Source organism: Protopterus annectens, chromosome 10.part0 (assembly GCF_019279795.1).
Source record: "Protopterus annectens isolate FY-2018-M chromosome 10.part0, PAN1.0, whole genome shotgun sequence".
NCBI lineage: Eukaryota > Metazoa > Chordata > Ceratodontiformes > Protopteridae > Protopterus > Protopterus annectens.
In genome coordinates this window covers 640,230,354-640,250,845 of record NC_056744.1, presented here as the reverse complement: position 1 = coordinate 640,250,845, position 20,492 = coordinate 640,230,354, and the positions used below count along the sequence as shown (strand labels likewise).

Below are 20,492 nucleotides of genomic sequence, written 5' to 3'. Positions count from 1 at the left end.
TTTGCTATCCACTGAGTCTTGGCCAGTGGTGGCTTTCCTTCCTTCTCTGTCAACCCATTTGTTCCTCTCTCGGGGATGAGAGCCAGGAACCTTCAACCTGGACAAGAGCCCTTCATCCCAATTATTCCTTGGCTGGAGAACCTAATCAACTCATTCCTTCTCCCAAAGAGATGAGAATTAGGGATGAGGAGCAGGCCAGTGTATCAAGCCTAGTGGACTGCTCTGCCTTTACCCTAGGGTGTAAGACTCTCAGTGGTAACATGCTAGAGTTCTGCTGGTGCTACCTACCATGAGGAACATGCATGTTTCCACTTGTATGCTCTGCCTGGCCAAATGGCAGATCATGCTCTGCAGTTTCTGCTTCTACTGCTCCCTGTGGGTATCATCCAAGCCTCAAGCCAGAGACGCTTTCCTCCCCCAGGATGGGTGAGCGGTTATCAGTCACTCACTCCCATCCTTCAAACTGCACTCCCTCCTAGTGTCTGTGGTACATATGCCTTCTTTTGCTGTGATATTCTGTCATTGTACCATTAGAGCTTTTTTATCCTGCACATTTTCTGAAGGTGGGTTCTTGTCCACCTGGATTTTTTTAGTCAGCAAGCAGTAAAAAAAATATATATACTAATGATAATAAAACATTAAGATGTTTAGTTATACTTGTGTCTTGGGAAAACATTCAGAATCAATCGAAGTCTCACATTCAGTATAAGAAAACAGAACGATTGTTTCTTACTTACCTTTTTTTTTTTTCATTTTAGGTCCTTTCTGGATATGTGCCACACTAGTGTTTGCGATTGCAATAAGTGGAAATATCTCCAACTTTATTCTGCACCTTGGTGACTCATCTTACAACTATATGCCAGAATTTAGAAAAGGTTAGCATAGTTCGTCTTTACCAGTTTTGTTTTATAATTTAATTTTTTTTTTTTTGCTTAAAATTATTCTTGAAATTGACATCTGAGAATGTACCATTGGTGAAGTTACATTTGATCTTCTTGAATATAGTTTCCATCTTCATTAATAGCATTATTGCTGGATATACAGAGACCTTGAAGAAGTAGAATTTTCAGAAAGAGATGTTCCTAAGCTATGATTTAGGCATGTATGGCATTCCATGTAAAGGTGCATAGTGCTCAGTGGTTGTGTTTTCTGCCTCACAGCTTAAAGGTCTGTAGTTCAGTTATTATTGCCAGTTATTGTCTGTATGTGTATGTATTGCAGCTTACTCCCATCTTCTGAAAGCATGCTATTTTTTTTTTTTGGCTTCTCTAAATTGTCCATATGCATCATTTACCATTGTCCATTTAGCACCATTGTCTGCCGAAAATATTTGGAGTTTAGAAGTTGCCTCAGTTTGCATTGGCTTTGAGTTGAAGTGGAGTTTGGTTATTTAATCATCTGAATGCCAAATAATGATTGTTTGTGTTTAAAAGAGAGCAGTCCTTAATGATATGATATTCGGCTATGGCATAACGTCCAGATTATGATCAGTTCACCGATCCTGTCTAATTATGTATTTGAGACATGGATGCCAAAAAATTGTCTGTATGTATGAGAGCAAAGCTTCCAAAGTTTTGGGTCCCAATTCCTATACAAGCTTTATTGGGTAGTAGTTATCCTACAAGCAAGCATTCATGCTCCCGTTCCCCGTACCTGCTCCAAAAAAAGCTCTTAGGCTGTGGAGGGCACTAACTGACAGGCCTGAAAGCTGCTTCTGCTTCCATAACTTTGAATATTATCAATGTCTAGAAGAAGATGACAGTAATAAACTCATTAATCCCAGGCACAGCAACCAAGGCAGTGGACATTTCTGTGAGCAAAATATTTCATCTTCATTAAATGTAACACTTTAGGCACTAAATTGCCTCATTCTTTTAGCACATTCCTGGCAATGTGTTTTAAAGCTGGTACAAGATGTATTGCTTTTGCTTCTGGGCACTGATGCCAGATTGAAAGTAAGTAACATGATCTTCTGCCAACATAGGAATGTACAAGTACATGTGCCTGTGATGTTTTGAATGCCTCAGCAAAAGCAGAAGTAGCAGCAACACTAACCGTAGGGAAGCATGTGCAACTAAAGACTCGACCAACTCTGTCTTCACTAGAAGATATTAAGGAAGAAATTATGCATTCTTCCATGTCTGAGGTACATGTTGTTCAGCCCATGTGAAAGTTTAAACAGAATTTGACAAAAAAGTCAGAAAAGTGATAGTGGGCTGGATTCAATAACAGCTACATGAAGTGTAGGTATTGTGTTGATGGTGCAGCATGCTGCCAACACATTAGCACGCTATTTGATATTCATTAAGTGGCTTTACAGGATGTATAGAGCAAAAGAGAAACAGCAGACTATGCTAATGAAAATGTAAAGAGCCAAAGTATATAGTAATTAACCAATCCTTCATGGCAGAGCTATTCAGGAAGCTGTAAAGCAATCATGTACACCAAAATTGTTCAGAATACAGCACGATCGCACTTAGGAAAAAAAAAAGCATGTTAGCGGTTGCTGCTGCTATTATTATTCTGTATGTGCAACAGACTATAAATCAGGGTGTTGCTGCTGCTGCCGCCACCAGACCTCTGGCTAGAAGGGTGTTTAGACCCTGTTTGACTTATCATGAACTGCATAACACAGAAACTGATGGGCAGATAGGATGAACAGGGAAACACTGGAGGAAATATGCAGCCTCTGCCCTCCTTTCTCAGGCCCCAGGGAAATCATGCAGAACCCATCCCATTGGAAACAAAGGTAAATTTAGCGTTGCATATACTACTATTTGTACTTTCCAGAGACCCACAGGATGTGCATTAGGGGTGTCACAAGCATCAGCCTGTAGAATATTATATCAGTTTTTAAATGCAATATTACTCCATGCAAGGGAGCACATCTGTTTCTCATTTACCCCACAGTAGAGAGCAAGAACAATATAGGAATTCTGTGCAGTACCACACTTCCCTAAAGTGTTGGACCCCATAGACTGCACACACATAAAAATAAAAGCCCCACCTGGGGAACAGGGAAGGAGGTATGTCAACAGAAAAAGTTTCCACTCTGTAAACTGTGTTTTTTTTTTTTTTGTAAACAAGAAACCTCTTTATTACATTGTCATGTATGACATAGGCCATATTACATTTATATAAATGACAATAAACCATAGCCACACAATCTCCGTTGCAAACATTATACATTCCAAACCATGCTGACACAACTGTAGCTTCAAATATTATACATCACTTTTAACATATCCAGTCATTGTTAGTCGACCATTACAAAGTTCATTCAAATCCTGCCTTCTTTTAAACCTTGTTCTTTCTGTGCATGTATTGATCCCATAGGTCCCATTTTTCCTATGTAATTTGCTCCTACCTTTTTCTAAAGATCCCAGTTTTAACTCTGTTACTATCTTCACTACTTCTAGTGAAGTTGTTTTAGACTTTGATTTCCATTTTCTAGTAATTTCTTTTTTGGCAGCCATCATAATTAGATTCAGCAAGGCCTTACTCTGTCTACGCAATTCCCAGTTTATATCACAGCTCAAAAAAATAATTTCCCTAGTCACTCCAACTAGCTAACTCAGCATCTGTGACAGTGCAATCTGCAGGGAATCCTTAAAGTCTACCCACTTATTACACTCCCAGAAAATATGTTACCAGTTACCTCTTTCTGCCCCATCACACCTCCAACATTTGCTGTATACCTGAGGAAAAATTCTTTGAAGTCTGTTGGGGTATAAAAATACCTGTGTAAGTACTTCAAGGCAAAAAAAAAAACAAAATCTTCTAGATTTTGTTGCATATTTGGGAGAGATACAGATATCACCCCATTGTTTCTTTGTGAATTGCTTATTTAATCTCTTTCCCAGTCTTTTCTAACAGCCTTTGATTCTTGTAGCTTCTTCTTCTCTTTCGGCTGTTCCCATTTTGGGTCGCCACAGCAGATCATCTGTTTCCATTTCTTCTTGTCCTGCATATTGCTGTGTCACACCAGCCACCTGCATGTCCTCTCTCACCACATCCATAAACTTTATCTTAGGTCTTCCTCTTTTCCTTTTACCTGGCAGCTCCATCCTTAGCATCCTTTTCCCAATATACCCAGCATCCCTCCTCAGCACATGTCTAAACCAACACAATCTCATCTCTCTGACTTTGTCCCCAAACTGTCCAACCTGAGCTGACCTTCTAATATACTGATTCCTAATCCTGTCCATCCTTGTCATACCGCGTGCCAAACTTAACATCTTTAACTCTGCCACTTCTAGCTCTGACTCCTGCATTTTTGTCAATGCCACCATCTCCAACCCATACAACATAGCTAGTCTCACTACCCTACACTTTTACTGGTACCCGTCTGTCACAAATCACTCCTGATACTCTTCTACACACCCTGCCTGTACTCTCTTCTTCACCTCTCTTACACACTCACCATTACTCTGAACTGTTGATCCCAAGTACTTAAACTCATCCACCTTCGCCAACTCTACTCCCTGCATCCTCACCATTCCTCTATCCTCCCTCTCATTCACACACACATATTCTGTCTTAGTTCTGCTGAGCTTCATTCCTGTTCTCTCTAGAGCATATCTCCACCTCTCCAGTGTCTCCTCAACCTGGTCCCTACTGTCACAACAGAGCACAATGTCATCTGCAAACATCATAGTCCATGGGGCATCCTGTCTGATCTCGTCCGTTAACCTATCCATCACCATTGCAAATAAATAAGGGCTCCGATCTGATCCTTGATATAATCCCACCTCCACCTTAAATGCATCTGTCACTCCCACTGCAGAGTTCACCACTGTCACACTAACCTCGTATATATCATGTACCACTCGTACATAATTCTCTGCCTCTCCTAACTTCCTCATACAATACCACAACTCCTCTCTAGGCACCCTGTCATATGCTTTCTCCAAGTCCACAAAGACACAATGTAACTCCTTCTGACCTTCTCCATATTTCTCCATCAACACTCTCAGAGCAAACATCGCATCTGTAGTGCTCTTTCCCAGCATGAACCCATACTGCTGTTCACTAATCATCACCTCCCTTCTTAACCTAGCTTCCACTACTCTTTCCCATAACTTCAAGCTGTGACTGATGAGTTTTATCCCTCTGTAGTTACTACAGCTCGGCACATCACCCTTATTCTTAAAAATAGGTACCAAAATACTTTTTCTCCACTCCTCAGGCATCCTCTGACTTTCCAAGATTTCATTAAACAATTTGGTTAAAAACTCCACTGCCATTTCTCCTAAGCACCTCCATGCTTCCACTGGTATGTCATTTGGACCAACAACCTTTCCATTTTTCGTTCTCTTCGTAGCTGTCCATACTTCCTCCTTGCTAATCTGTTTCACTATCCCCACATCATTCAACCTTCTCTCTCTCATTCTCTTCATTCATCAGCCCTTCAAAGTACTCTTTCCAACTGCTCAACACACTCTCCTCACTTCTGAGTACGTTTCTCTCACTATCCTTTATCACCCTTACCTGCTGCACATCTTTTCCAGCTCGGTCCCTCTGTCTAACCAATTGGTACAGGTCCATTTCTCCTTCTCTAGTGTCCAACCTTTCATACAACTCTCCATATGCCTTATCTTTAGCCTTTGCCACCTCTCTCTTTGCCATGCTCCTCATCTCCTTATACGCCTGTCTACTTTCTTCATCTCTCTGACAATCCCACTTCTCCATCATCTTCCTCTGTATGCTCTCCTGTACTTCCTCATTCCACCACCAGGTCTCCTTGTCCTTCTTCCTCTGTCCAGATGTCAAACCAAGCACCTTTCTAGCTGTCTCCCTTACCGTCTATGCTGTACTTACCCAGCTATTCTGTAGTTCTTCACTGCCCACCCAGTGCCTGTTTTAACTCTTCCCTGAACTCCACCTCAGAATCACCCTTTTTCAACTTCCACCATTTGATCCTTGGCACTGCTTTCACACTTGTCCTTCTCTTCTTGATCACAATGAAGTCCACATACTGGTGGATGAAAGCGCTTAATCCATGAAATAAGATTTCATTTTGATTTTTTATGCATCTTTCATGCTGTGAGTTGTGATTTTTATTAAAGGACGTATTATTGCTTCCGCTGAGTTGGTTCCTTCAGGACTAGTGGTTTATTCTGTTGTTCTTGTCACCACTATTTGCTTCTTGATCACCAACGTCATCCTGCAGACCACCATTCCATGCTGCCTAACTACACTTTCCCCTGTCACCACTTTACAGTCTCCAGTCTCCTTCAGACTGGCGCTTCTGCGTAGGATATAATCCACCTGTGTGCATCTTCCTCTACGTCACCCTATGCTCCTCCCTCTTCTTAAATTACGTATTCACCACAGCCATGTCCATCCTTTTCGCAAAATCCACTACCATATGACCTTCTGCATTCCTCTCAACACCATAACTGCCCATCACTTCCTCATCCCCTCTGTTCCCTTCACCAGCATGTCCATTGAAGTCTGCTCCAATCACCAGTCTGTCACCCTTGGGTACACTCACCACCACTTCATCCATCTCACTCCAAAATCTTTCTTTCTCATCCATCGCACACCCAACTTGCGGAGTGTATGCACTAACAACATTTATCATTACACCATCAGTTTCCAGCTTCATAAACATCACTCTATACGACACTCTTTTCACCTCCAAAACACTCTTGGCGTACTGTTCCTTCAGGATAACCCTACCCCATTTCTCCTCCCATTCACACCACGATGGAACAGTTTGAACCCACCTCCTATACACCTGGCCTTACTCCCATTCCATCTGGTCTCTTGTACACACGATATGTCAACCTTCCTTCTCTCCATCATATCAGCTAGCTCTCTCCCTATACCAGTCATACTGCCAACATTCAAAGTTCCTACCCTCACTACTACACTCCTAACCTTCCTCCTCTCTTTATGCTTTCAGTTATGCCTTCCCCCTCTTCTCCTTCGGCCAACCAGTAGCCCAATTTCCGCCAGCACCCTGTTGGCTAACAGTACTGTTGGCGGTCGTTCTTAACCAGGGCCTCGACCAACCCGGTATGGAAATATGTGTTGTTGTCTGCATATGTTATTTGGCAGAGGTTTTACACCGGATGCCCTTCCTGATGTAACCCTCCCCATTTATCCGGGCTTGGGACCAGCATGAAGAAATGCACTGGCTTGGGCATCCCCAGTGGCTGGGACTGATTTTTATAGCTATAATGCAATATTTTATATGCTGTACTAATTATTCCTGTCTTAATGGCAACTTCTGTTCTAGATTCTACTAAAAACTCCACCAGTGATGGTCTTTCATTTAGGACTCCCCCCTATTTCTTTCTCTTTTTCTATACTCTGATATCAATCCTTTATGTGGAAGGCAGTCTTTAGCCTGCAGTCGAAATAAGTTCTTGGCATCTTCCCATTCTATTACATTTCCCTTTCTAGTTATTTGCTCCCAGTACCTTGATTCCTTTGCCAGTTTTCTCCAATGTATTCCTTCCCACCTCTTGCCTATTGTCTGTATCCTTAATTGCAGTCACCCCTATTGGCAGAATCTCCTTTCTCCATTCCCATGTGAAGACCTTTTGCTACTTTATGAATATAATATTTTATATGATTATTGTTCTCCTTAAAGGTCTGCATCCAAAATCTCAGTTTCTCCGTGTTACTTGAGCTCTCCCCCTCATTTCATCATCATCTCTTTCCTCTTTGGATTATAGTTTTCTGCTTGTGCTGTATATAGGAGCCTTAACTGTGTTCCTCTGAAATACCCCTTCAACTCCGGTAATCCCAATCAGCCCTGTTCTATTGGAAGAATCAGCTTGTCCCACTTGATTCTTGCCATCTTCCCCTCCCAGATAAAATCCTCCAGCTCTTTATTAATTGCTATCCAGAACTTCTGCTCTGGTTGATAAAATATGTCTGACCAGTGTATAAGACTAACTGGGCTAAAATATTTTCACTGCTTGTATCTTACTATCAGTATCCATATAACAGAGCTTCCATTTTCTCCTTTTTTGTATTATCTTTTGTTTAGTCTCTTCTCACATTTCCTTACCTTCCACACCAGTATCATTTTTAATCCATACTCCTATGTACATCATTTTATCATGTCCCCATATGTATGAATGTTGCCGAAACGATTTGTGTGTGGGAAGATAACTTACCACAATTGCTTTTGTTTTTGCTTCATTAACTTTGTATCCCGAAAAGGTTTGAAATGTGTCTCAATATGTTCCACAACACTGTAATGCCCCTTTTTGGTTTTGTCAGGTATTAAATGTCATTTGCAAATAGAGCGAGCTTTTCTTGACTACCATACCAGTTATATCCTTGAATTTCTACTACCATACCAGTTATATCTTTGAATTTCTGAGTCCCTTATTTTCTTTGCCAATGGTTCTAAATATAATGCAAATAACAAAGGGGAGAGGGGACCACCCCTCTGGTTCCTCTGCTCTAGCAGAGATTATCTCAGATTCTTCATATATCCTCATAGTCATAATTTTACAGGGAATGCAAATGCGTCCATTACACTGCTCATAAAATCCCAACTTACTCTGTCAAATGCTTTCTCTGCATCAAGACCCACCAGCAACAGTGGTATTTTCTTACATTCTGCTTCCATCTGGATCATGTCTGTTCTGTTTATGTTGTCAAATGTTTGCCTCCTCTCCACAAAACCACATTGATCCATATCTATCAATATTGGCATCGGATTTGCCATTCTTTTAGCCATTATAGGCGTAATTACTTTATAATAATGGTTTCATATTGAAATGAGATTGTACAAAACTGGATCTGATGGATTTTTAACCTCTTTAGGTAGTACATCTACTACCACTTTCTTCCAGGATGTTGGTACTCCTCCTCTTCCTACAATACTGTTGAACAAAACTTTCCAGATCTTCATCATTTTTTTCCCTTTTAGCTTCCAACCTTCCACAGGAATACCATGTAATTTTTATCTCATCACTCCTATCCTGTTGGTAATTGAGCCTCCTCTCCCTCTAGCCTTTGCATATTTAATTCTTCCATAAACCTATCCATTTATACATTTTCTTAATTTCCATATTTCTCTGTTTTATCCAGACTTTAAAAGAGTTTCTAAAATATTTCTAATACTTCTACAGGATTCCTAGCTATCTTCCTTGTAATAGGCTCCCTAAGCTTGGTGACAGCCCTTTCTACTTTCTAAGTCATAACACTAAAAGTTTTTGTGCTCTAGAGTTATCAAAAAAAGTTGCTTAACAGCAATCTTTTGAAACTCATGCATATTTTCAAGACAGTCCCTTATTTTCTATTTAGCATTGTGCAGTTGCTCCTCTTCTTTTTCTATGAGAGTCCCCAATTTTGCAATACTTTTGATATTTGTCAGTCCTTCTAAGTTACTCTTTTTACTTCTTAACCGTATCTTATTTTCTTTTACTTCTACTGTATTTTTACTTTGTGTTTTTATTTTAGTTTTTATTGGTGCATGATCTGAAAATCCGCGGTGGTGGTGCTGCGGTAGCGTTGTCGCCACACAGTAAGACGCTGTCCGGTTCGATTCTCAGCTAGAGTGTCTTCTGCGTGGAGACATGCGTGAATGGGCGTACCTTCATTGAAGGTTGTGCGTCAGGGCTGGTAATTCGGCACATAAAAAAATCAACTACCAATCATTAGCGGACCGGAGTTCCGCTGTGGCGACCCCTAACCGGAAAAAAGCCGAAAGACACAACAACAACATTGGTGCGTGATCTGAAATAGTTATTGGGTGTGTACTAAGACCTTCAGTTAAATGCATATGTTCCTGTGAAATGTAAATTCTGATTAGCTTAGCCCAGTTTTTGTGTCTTGGTAAATAATATATAAATTTTCTCCGAATTCCTAGTAGTGAATTCACATCTTCCATGCCAAATTCTTGCATAAATTTCAAAAGTCTACTCTCCTGTGTTGTATTTCCCTTCATGGGCCCCCAGATACATCTTCACTGTTACAAATTAAATTTCAGTCCCCACCTATAGGTTTTTGGTGGAATATAAATGCATTCCAGTGTAATCCTCCTCCCTTGCCAGCAGCCCCTTAGTACTACAAATCTACCATTATTGCCTTGTTTTTCCTATTCTATTACTATTTGAGCTCCTCTTGCAATTAATACAAGGACTTCTCTGTTCCTTTGCTCAAGGTATTCTGCAGAATAACCATCCTGAAAACCTTTCTTTATCAAATTCACATGTTCATTTCTTTCCAAGTGTGTCTCCTGTAGCATAGCTGTTTGCACTCTACATTTTTTAATATAGTTCACTACTTTTTCTTCTTTGGATTTGTCTGTAAGGCCATTAATGTTTAAAGCATTATAGAAAGAATCATATTCTTAAGGGATTATTATTCCCACCTTTATGTACAGCAGCTTTTTTTAAGTATCTAGTTCCAGCTTTTGTGTTACATGTATGCACTGCTTGGCAGGTTAATTTCTTATACAGCTGTTTCTTGTCATCTCCATTAAGCTTGTGTCACGTCTTGCAGAACTTTTTGTTTTACTGAAAACCCTCAAATAAAAATTCACACACACACACACACACAATACCTCCTAAAACCTGTTAGCTTAATAACAAAACTTTGTACACTGTCAAATACTGAAGTTTTACCCCCTTAGTGGGAACATATGTTCCAAACTGGCAGCCACAAACAGACTCGAGCTAAACAGAAAGAAAGCTTATCCGTGCTAAGACGCATGGTAGAGCCTGTGATTCAAGTGCTGTCTGGTTCTACCTTATATTTATAGCTCTCCCAGCTGGGAAAACACTTGAATGCTTTCAGAAAACATTTTCTCCAAACCATTTCTCTTTAATCAGCTTGTCTGCTAGTGACATGAGAAACTGGATACAGCACTATTTACCAGAAAAAAGACCTTTTTAATATTCAATATTTTAATTTACTTGCTTTCTGTCAAAACTTGTTCCTTTATTACTTTATATAGCTAAAGGTCTAAACAGTCATTCCTGTATGCAAGAATGAGAAAAAGCACACTGATATTTCTTCTGTTATGCTTTAACCATAACTGAAAAAACATTACTTTATAACATACAGAGAAAATCATGCACCACTGTTTTACTTGCAGTTAACTCTCTTCCTCATCTTCCCCTCTCCTGAGTATTTTTCCGAACATTAATGACATGAAATAGGGCATATGCTTTAGAGTCCTCTACATGTTTAACAAAGGCCAAACAAGTCCATTATTTCCAGATTTTCTTGTTTTGTCAGGTTTTACAAATATAATTATTGCTTTATAATCCCACATTTGTCAATTTCCAAATTACTGATTTTAGTCTCCAAACGTTAATCACATGAAGTAGGGCATATGCTTTTAGAGACCCCTACAAGTTTAACGAAGTCCAAGAAAGACCAGTATTTACAGATTCTTTTTTTTTTCTATTTCTGTTCATTTCCATCTCCCATACCCTCTCTCTGCTTCATCTCCAGTGCACTCTCTAGTCTGTGCTTTTTTCCCCTCCCTCAATCATTTTCCATTGAAACAATGGAAAAGGTTTCACTGGCACAAATCTGTCTTTGGTCTTCATTATATTTATTTATTAAGAACAAAGCAGAACTTCCTTCTGTTTCACAGCTCACTTTTTGTTGGACAAACATTTGTATTTCTTCCTTAGCACGTACTTCAACAAAAGTGTTTTTGTTCCTCCAGGGAAAAAATATTTTGAGGATAGCCAGGTACAGCAGTTTGAATCTCACACCTGCTTCTCGGCATTCCCTATATAATGGAATACATTTATTCCTCTTCTGTCTGGTGTGAACAAGTAGTCATTCTCCACAAGCACTCTGCTGTCTCCCACTGTTAACACTTTGTCCTTCTGCCACAGTTTTGTCAGAATCAACTCATTCATCTGTTAAGATTGCATTTTTACTATTAAAGGTCTAGGTTGTTTTCTCATAGCCAGGTTTGGAGAGTACACACAATGTACCCTTTCAGTTAACAATTCTCGCCAGTCCAGTTGCTTATTTGTACTGTCATAAAATTAATATCATCTGTTCCTTTGAGCTTCTCTGGTACAGCAGAAAATCTCAGGTTTTCCCAATGTGCTCTGTCCTGTATTTCTGTTATTTTTGAAACATCTCTTCTTGAGCAATTTCATATCCAGCCAGCCTTTTCTTCATTACATCCTCTGAGTTTTGTAGTTCTGTCACCTTATCTGAATATCAGTTCAAAGCCTCTTACATTTTTCCAGCTTTTTATTGTTTGTGTTGATATACTCCAGTAGTGTTTCATTTATTTTAACCAGGTCTGTGTGCAGCTGCTTTATACTTTCCTCTAGGTTACTGGAAGTCATGTTTGAAACTTGCACTGCTTCTTTCCTAACGACTGCAGTACTTTTCCCAGTCTGTATTTTTTTCCTCAACTTTTGTAGCTGATTTTCCTCCACATCCTTTATATTTCTTTTTTCCTGGCATCTAGGCAGTGCACTTACTAGTCACTTACTGAAATTTACCCAGAAATGTAGGTCCACTGGCTTTCTCTACCAAGTTTCTTTTTTCAGACTGGGAGAGCCAGAATTAAGCTGTTACTCTATGTGCTGCCACCTTAGAAGGTCCTGTAAACTGTAAGGTTGTCTGTAATGACCAAGGGATCATTCACAGTGTTTGTGCAGGTCACGCAGGCAGTTTCCACTGCTCACACATAAGGCTGACAACAAAGAAGCAAGTGTGTGCAAGTAAGAAACACGTATATCTATCAGATTATACAGTGCTCAGGGCCAGTAACAACAGATGTATAGCACTCAACAGTACTGATTAGATAGTTTGCATGCGTATGTGAAGTGGTTTGGGCAAGTGAATTTTTTTTTCTGTATGTGTGTGACTTCATGAACACAATCAAGCACTGTAGTAGCACTACATACTAGCATGTCATACTGGTGTGAGCTGTGCATGGTAGAGTAGTTAGTTCAGAGTTGTCGCCCCCCAGCCATGAGATCCACCTCTGCCAGGAGTTGTACTACTACTTCCATGGCCCTGGCTAGAAGGCTGGGTACTACCTGAATGTGAGCGATGCCTCCTGGATATGCTCTCATGACAGCTACATCTCGGACTATGATCCCATGGCCTACCATGTCTTGGTGTGGACACCACAGTCACTGAGGGAGCAGTGGATGTAGTGTCACTACAGGAGCGGGATTTTGCATGACCATGTCTGCTAACACCAGAAGATGTAATGGCTCTCTTACCACATAGATGCCCACCATCCCCCAATAGACGTTCCTTCACAAACACTGCCCAATCCAGTGTTTTGTTAATCCTGTCGAAGGAGTTGCCCACACATTTCAGGGAGTCGCTCGCATCAGAATGCATGACATTTTTTTATTTTTTAGTTATTTAACATTTGTTAACAGGGAAAGTCCGACTTGGAACAAAGCCAATCTTCAGCGGAGGCCCAGGGAGAAATGCTCCAGACACATGTCTTTGTAATGTGGGAGGAAGCCGGAGTACCCAGAGGAAACCCAGACGAATGCAGGGAGGACATGCAGACTCCGCACAGAAGGCACCCCAGCCAAGAATTGAACCGGAGAACCTCTTGCTGTGAGGCGACAATGCTACTGCTGCACCACTGCGCCGTCCATGTAATAGTTGCACTGTCTGTTCCGATGCCGTGGTGGAATGTGCCTGTATTTCCACTATGGCTCTGCATGTACATCTCTTGGCACCTAATGGCACACCAGCATCAGGAAAATAATGAATGGCATGCCTCCTCGGAGTACCCCTACCAGGTGTGGCTCTGGATCCTGCAGATGTCTCTACCTTGGATAGGTCCGGAGCCGCTGAGCAGGCACCGGCTTCCGGGGAAGTACTTCTCACTACCGATACTCGACACAGACTGATGACTTCTTTCACATCTACAGTTCTTTCGAAAACTACTGAGTTTCTAAGGCCCAGGGTACGAACCACACCCAAAAAACAGACGACCCAAGCTCAGGCACCTGCTTCCTTGCCTCAGTCCCCAAATGATTAAAGTGGTGGAAGACCTTATAATGCTTATCAGGGGAAGGCAGGCTACCCCCTCCAAAAGAAAAAGAGACTTGTCCCCAGTAGTTTCATCTGAACAGGAGTCCAATGACTCTGATGCATCTGAATATGAAGCTATGCAACCCCTCTCTGCTTATGAAGATTCTGGTGCAGAGAAATCCATCCCTTCAGCCTCTCCACCCGAGGACTTTCCTTTTGTGGAAACCCTACGTACTTTAAGGGAGCATTTCCAATGGGAATGTCAGGAATATCTTCAGTCAAAAAGACGCAAAGAATTCTTAGATCTTCCACAGCACAGACCTCTGGCCATTCCTGCTGTCCTGGATGTTGTGGATGATGTTTTTATGGAATCCATTCTGATTCCTGACACCCTCCCTCCTACTCCCAGGAAACCTGACAGGTACTATAGAGTCCCTAACTCTCACAAATTTCTTTTCAAAAATCCTACTGCTAACCCCGAGGTCATCTCTCAAAGACTTAAAGGAATCAAAGCAACTTCAGCCCCTCAGATAGGGATTCCTGAGCATTAGACAGATGGGGTAAAAAGTATACTCCTCTGCTACTCTTTTATTAGGTCATTAAATTGTCAGTTCCATATGCTGAAATATCCGCAACATACCATGAAACTCCTCAAACAAAAAATATCTTCTTTTCCTGCTTATGCAGAAAATAGTTACAAGAGTTAATACATTTTGCAAGTCAAGTAACTAAACACAGATTACAATGTGGTTTTGATGCCCTAGAAGCATCTTGCAGGGCAGTAGTCACTGGTTCTGTCCTTAGAAGGCATGCTTGGCTTAAGGAACAGCCCTTGCCAAATCATGACAAATCCAAATTATTGGACGCACCCTTGCACAAAGACAACTTATTTGGCACCATTGCTCTTTGCAGACAAAGAAATATTCAAAGTTACCCATACTTAGATGACTGCCAATTCAGGCAGACAGTCAGGAAAAGCTGCTCAAGCACCTGACCTTTGTAAATGACCTACTAATCTCCCTGGGGTATACTATGAACAAAAATAAATCCAAACTCGTACCCACACAAAAAAATTGTATTCCTGGGAGCAAGCCTGGACACAGCATCCCAGATGGCATTCCTTAACCAGAAAAACAAACTTACCTGACAGCCTACTTCTCTCAACTAGCCACCAGGACTGAGTTATCCACAAGGAAAATCCTGCAAGCTCTAGGGTTCATGGCTTCTTGCATTCTATGCATTCCATATGCCAGACTGCATATGAGGAAACTACAATGGTACCTAAAAAGCCTTTGGTGTCAGCACTCTCAAGACCTGGAAATTCTTATATCAATGATACATTGTCTAAGGAAAGAGTTTCTTTGGTGGGGAGCAGCATGCTACTACAACAAGGGACTTCCCTTCTCACAACCCCACACTGCCCAGACCCTCACCAGAGACTCATCAGACTATGCCTGTGGTGCACATGTGGATGGCAGGTGCATTCAGGGCCAATGGAGCCCAAATCAAATACATCTGCACATCAACCACAAAGAGATGTTAGCTGTTCGGCATGCTGTGACAGCTTTCAGACCCCTACTCTCCCCGGGGCCTCTCCTGATCAAAACAGACAACACCACGGTGATGTGGTATATCAACAAGCAGGGAGAGACTCACTCATCCTCTGTGCAGGCTCGCCATGACCCTTTGGCATATGGCCTCAGCCATGCAACTACACCTGTTAGCACAATTTCTGCCAGGCTCTCTAAACTCTCTGGCAGACAACTTAAGCAGAAGTCTGCTAGACCCACACGAGTGGCAGCTAGACCAAAGAACCTTCACCCTTGTAACCCAGAAATGGGGCACCCCGAAGGTCGGCCTCTTTGCCTCCCACTCCAATTATCAGCTCAGCAAATTCTGCACCAGGAAACCTCACAGCTGGCCTGGAAAGTGGATGCTTTACCCTTCCAGTGGGTAAACCTCTCAATTTATGCATTTCCCCCTCTATCACTCATTTTAAGGGTGCTGATCAAAATAAGAAAGGAAAAACCTGTCACCCCTGCCACCATGGCACCTACTTCAGATCCTAGCACTCCTGACCCAGAGGAATGGAGAATTCATGCATCCCCAATTGCAGACCCTCCATCTTGCAGCCTGGCTTATTCCCTGACCTCTCCTCAAGCTGCCACTCTAAGCAAACAAGTTATAGATGTTATACATGAGGCCAGACGCCTGAGCACTAGAAAGTCTTATGCTGACAAGTGGAAAAGGTTTTGCACCTGGATTCAGGCTAAGGGAGCCAGAACAGCACATCCCTCCCTATCTCTCATCCTGGATTACCTGGCAGACCTACTACACAGGGGTCTATCCTTCTCTTCTATTAAAATTCATGCCTCTGCTATCTCTGCTCATTTCAGCACAGAGCCACCTCTTTTCTCACACCTTCTCATCAAACAGTTCCTTAGAGGGGCTAACAACTTGAGGCCACCCAGAAGAGCTCCTACCCCACCTTGGGGGCCTAAATTTTGTGTTGGAAAAGCTCACCCTGCCCCCTTTGAACCTGCAGCTTCAGCACAGTTAAATTTTCTCTCTTGGAAGACTGCCTTGCTTCTGGCCATCACTTCATCTAGAAGAGTATCTGAGCTACAAGCACTTATGGCTGTAGAACCCTTCATCATTTTCCATGCTGACAGGGTCTCCCTCAGGACTAACCCATCCTATATGCCAAAAAGTGGTGTCCAGTGTGGCTCTCAGCCAATCCATTCATTTAGCCACCTTTTTCCCTAACCCACAAACCAAGGGGGAAAGGATTCTGCACTCTCTAGATGTACACAGACAGCTCAGATCCTACCTAGACAGGACTAAATTCTTTAGAAAAACTGATCAATTGCTAGTCAGCTTCACTGCAGGAGAAGAGGGCAAGGCCATATCCAAGCAAACAATTTCCAAATGGATAGCACACTGCATGCATTTCTGTTACAAACAGCACAGGAAACCTTCCCCCAGAGGGTTAGGACACATTCAACCAGAGCGACCTCCACTTCTGCAGCTTTCCTCAGAAGGGTCCCCACCAGGGCATCCTGGAAGCTGCAACATGGACATCTGTTCATACCTTCACCAAGCATTACCACCTGCCTGTCTTCTCCAAATCCAGGGCAGGCTTTGCCACCGCAGTCTTACAGGGCATCCTAGCCAGCCGCCAGTCTTTTTGACTGCCTCCATCCTTTTCTTCAGCTTTGGGAATCAACCCAAATGTGATGACTGCAACAGTGAAACACGAAGAACATAGTACAGTTGTGTACATTTGCCATAAATATAGATGTTCAAGTGTATTCATTGTTGCATCCCTGGTTTCCCTCCCTGCATCCCCCTGGTATTCTCTCTCTCTCCCTACAAAATGAATTTTTGGTATTTACTTTCTACTGGTGGTGGTGTTCCACCATAACCTAGCTTACTATTGGGGGCTCCTGACATTTAGAGCAAGAAAAACTGATGTAATGGCGTTGGCTGCCTGATTTTATACCACTGACAACTTGATGTCAGTCCTGGAATGACAGCAACCAACGCAGAAATACTAAGCCTCTGGTATTCGGCATGACTGCGGGCTACCCTGGCAGGGATAACCCAAATGTGATGACTGCAACAGTGAATGCACTCTAACATCTATATTTATGGTAAGTGAACACAACTGTACTTTTTGCAGTTTGTTTAATGTTGTTTGAATACATAGGTATGTTTGCAGTATCAGTCATTCAGACATTTACTGTCAAATGAGGAAGGACAACTTTCATAACATGTTTCTGTTGCACTTTCAATGTGACTTGATACAGTGTCACATTACCAGTACGTCTAAACACTTTTTCTCCTTGCTATTCTGCGTCTTTGCCTGTGGTGAGTATGGGGAAATACTCTTAAATGATTGTTCTCACTACCCTCAACAGTTTTTTTCCTTTCATCATTTGCATGCCATTTGGCATTACACTCCATTGATTGGCAATGGTCAGTAGCAGTGAATGGCATTTCGTCGTAACTACTGACGGTTTTTATTTGGACTGCCATCAGTAGTGCAATGAAGATTGGCATTGTTGTATTTTCCTCAGCAGTCTGAATGGTAACAAGTAAAGAAATCCCAACTTGTCGCACTTTTGTCTCTGTGGCATAATGTGCAAATATATTGAGCTTAGAGAAACAGTACACATGTGCAGGATTCAAACCTTTTTCCCAGATCATTTTACTGAGGGAGGTCATACTAAATATTCAAAGTCATTTTGGTGTATGATTGTGTTGATGTGGGAATCTCAATTAAGGTCAGTATTGAATAAAAGTCACCAATAAGTCCTTTGAAATTATGTCAGTATTAAGTGTGTGTGTGTACTGTGTGAACAGTGAAAGCATTTGTGCTGTTCCCTGTGCTCTTCTCCGTTCCCATGGCATTAGCTAAAATATTTTGAGACAGACATGATAGTACTTATGTGGCAAGGAGATGTGAAAAGGCTTGAACTTATCTGTGTAATACAGTAGTAGCTCTACTCATTGCTAGATGTACACTGTGATTCATTTCATGTATTTTCAGGTCATTTCCAAAATGTTTGAAAGCTTCTGAAAAGTATTGCTTCTGCATTTGTTTGCTGCTTGACTCTGTGAAATTACCCTTAACAGCTTAAGGAAAATTGTGAACATTTTAATTTAGGCTGGCTTATGAAGCACAGACCAGCCCAGAATCATTGTGCAGCCATCAGCACTCGGATAGTACTCAGTGAAAAATACAGCTGACAGGTAACTGTTTGTTGTACAAGGTGTAAGTGCAGTGAGCTTGGAGAAAAAGAAAAGCTGATGCATGGTTCAAATCTACTTAACTCATAATTTTGCAGAGGATGGTCTGAATACATATTTAGTCACATTTTGTGATATCATTGTGTTGTTTAAAAAGCAACTCATCACTATTGCTAATAGCATGTGAGATTTTGTCTGTCCACTTTCTCGTTATTTGTCATTTAACTGCAAGTCTGATGATGTGTTCTAATGTTGCAGTGACAAGTGAGAAGGATGACTGTGTCACCTGAGTGCACTCCTTGCTCTGGTCATTCCTATATGCGCCTATTTATTGCATTTAATTTGTCAACTTTTTTCTCTCTCCGTCATGCATTTTTTCTAATGCCTTTTCCATTTGCTGTCTGCTCAGCAGCATGCAAAACCAGTTCCCTTCCTAAGGAAAAAAGTGAAAATTTAGTTTAGGCTGCCTTATGTGGAGCTTCCTGGCTTAGAGGATGGATCCCAAATTACAGCCATAGAGACCCGGATTTAAGTGGTGGAATTTAGTGCTGGAGGAGCTGGCCAGAGGCGGATGTGAGTAAGTGGTTCACACTGGCTCATCTATCACAAGGTGATCGCGATGACTTGGTCCCATGTTTGTCCATCACCTCATGGGTGGCTAGGTGATAGCTCAGACATACAGCCAGTAAGCAGATACCCTGCAGCCTTCCTATAAATAAAATCAAATGCTGGTAACAGCTCACCTTTAATGAAAACATGCTTCTAAAACCTTGGCAATAATGTCTTAAATCCTTAAAAGCATTATTTCAGATGTGCTAGAAGTACATTTTTATTAGAGTTGTACCATTTCTAGTATTGTTGTTTTATCTGGGTATTTTAAAAAGTTACATAACATAGCCTTCCTAGAAATGTCTAGCACTGTAATTGGGATGTTGGTGTGGAAACATGCACCAGGAAGTATTTGGTCCGATAGTGCTGAGCTTTTCTTCTTGAAGCTGCTTGCTAGCCGCCAGAGGAGGCCTAGAGGAATAGAATAAACTAAGTAAAATACTAAGGATGCCTCCACACAAAGACCTCTTTGAATTCTCCTGACTCGCCAATAAAATTTTATCTGCTTTTTGTTTTCCCTCCTTCCCATGACCAGAGCCTGGAAAAGGGAAGCAAGCCATGTTTGTAGACCTGAAGCAGATACAGAAGAGGAAATCTAGAGATGCAGGTGATGGTCAAAGCATAGGTGAGGCTAAATAAGTGCACAAACAGTCATATGTAGACCAAATAGTAAGCTTGTCAGTAGCTACAGAGGACATATCTGAAGGCTTGGGGTATCTTGTCTTCATGTATTTTTATCACAAACCACAGAATTCATGTAACAGTTGATACCACAATTAATTTAATTTGCAATAAAAAACATGTGTAATGGGTCAAACATAAAACATTTCAGATGCCCTACACTCGGGCCTCCACTACCATCTTCTTTCTTGACGGTGAGTCCTTTAGGATTTTCTTGGAGACTCACCTTAACATTTTAAAATCAAAGATACTTTGTCACTCAAGAAAGACTTGGATTGTATCAGTCTGAATGAAAGGAGAGTATTTTTTCTCCATTTAAAAGCATTTCAGGTAAATCCACATACAGGAATGCTTCACCTAAGTGCTAGCTTTGTGTCAGTACGATATTACTTGAATGAACATGGAGAAGATATTTTCACATGAGCAAATGGGTATTAACATTTGGGAATGAACTTTCATTCACAGGCTAAATCAAAAGGTAACTCATT

At 41.4% G+C, this 20,492-nt stretch overlaps 1 protein-coding gene across 6 annotated transcripts in view; it reads left to right on the top strand.

Annotated features, from left to right (window-relative positions):
• YIPF1 (Yip1 domain family member 1) overlaps positions 1-20,492 on the top strand; it is a 293,231-nt gene that overhangs the window by 74,811 nt on the left and 197,928 nt on the right. For all 6 annotated transcript variants that reach the window (XM_044085462.1, XM_044085465.1, XM_044085463.1 and 3 more), the window contains exon 6: positions 759-875. In XM_044085462.1, coding sequence (XP_043941397.1) covers positions 759-875 — 117 coding nt within the window. The remainder of the gene's footprint in view (positions 1-758; positions 876-20,492) is intronic.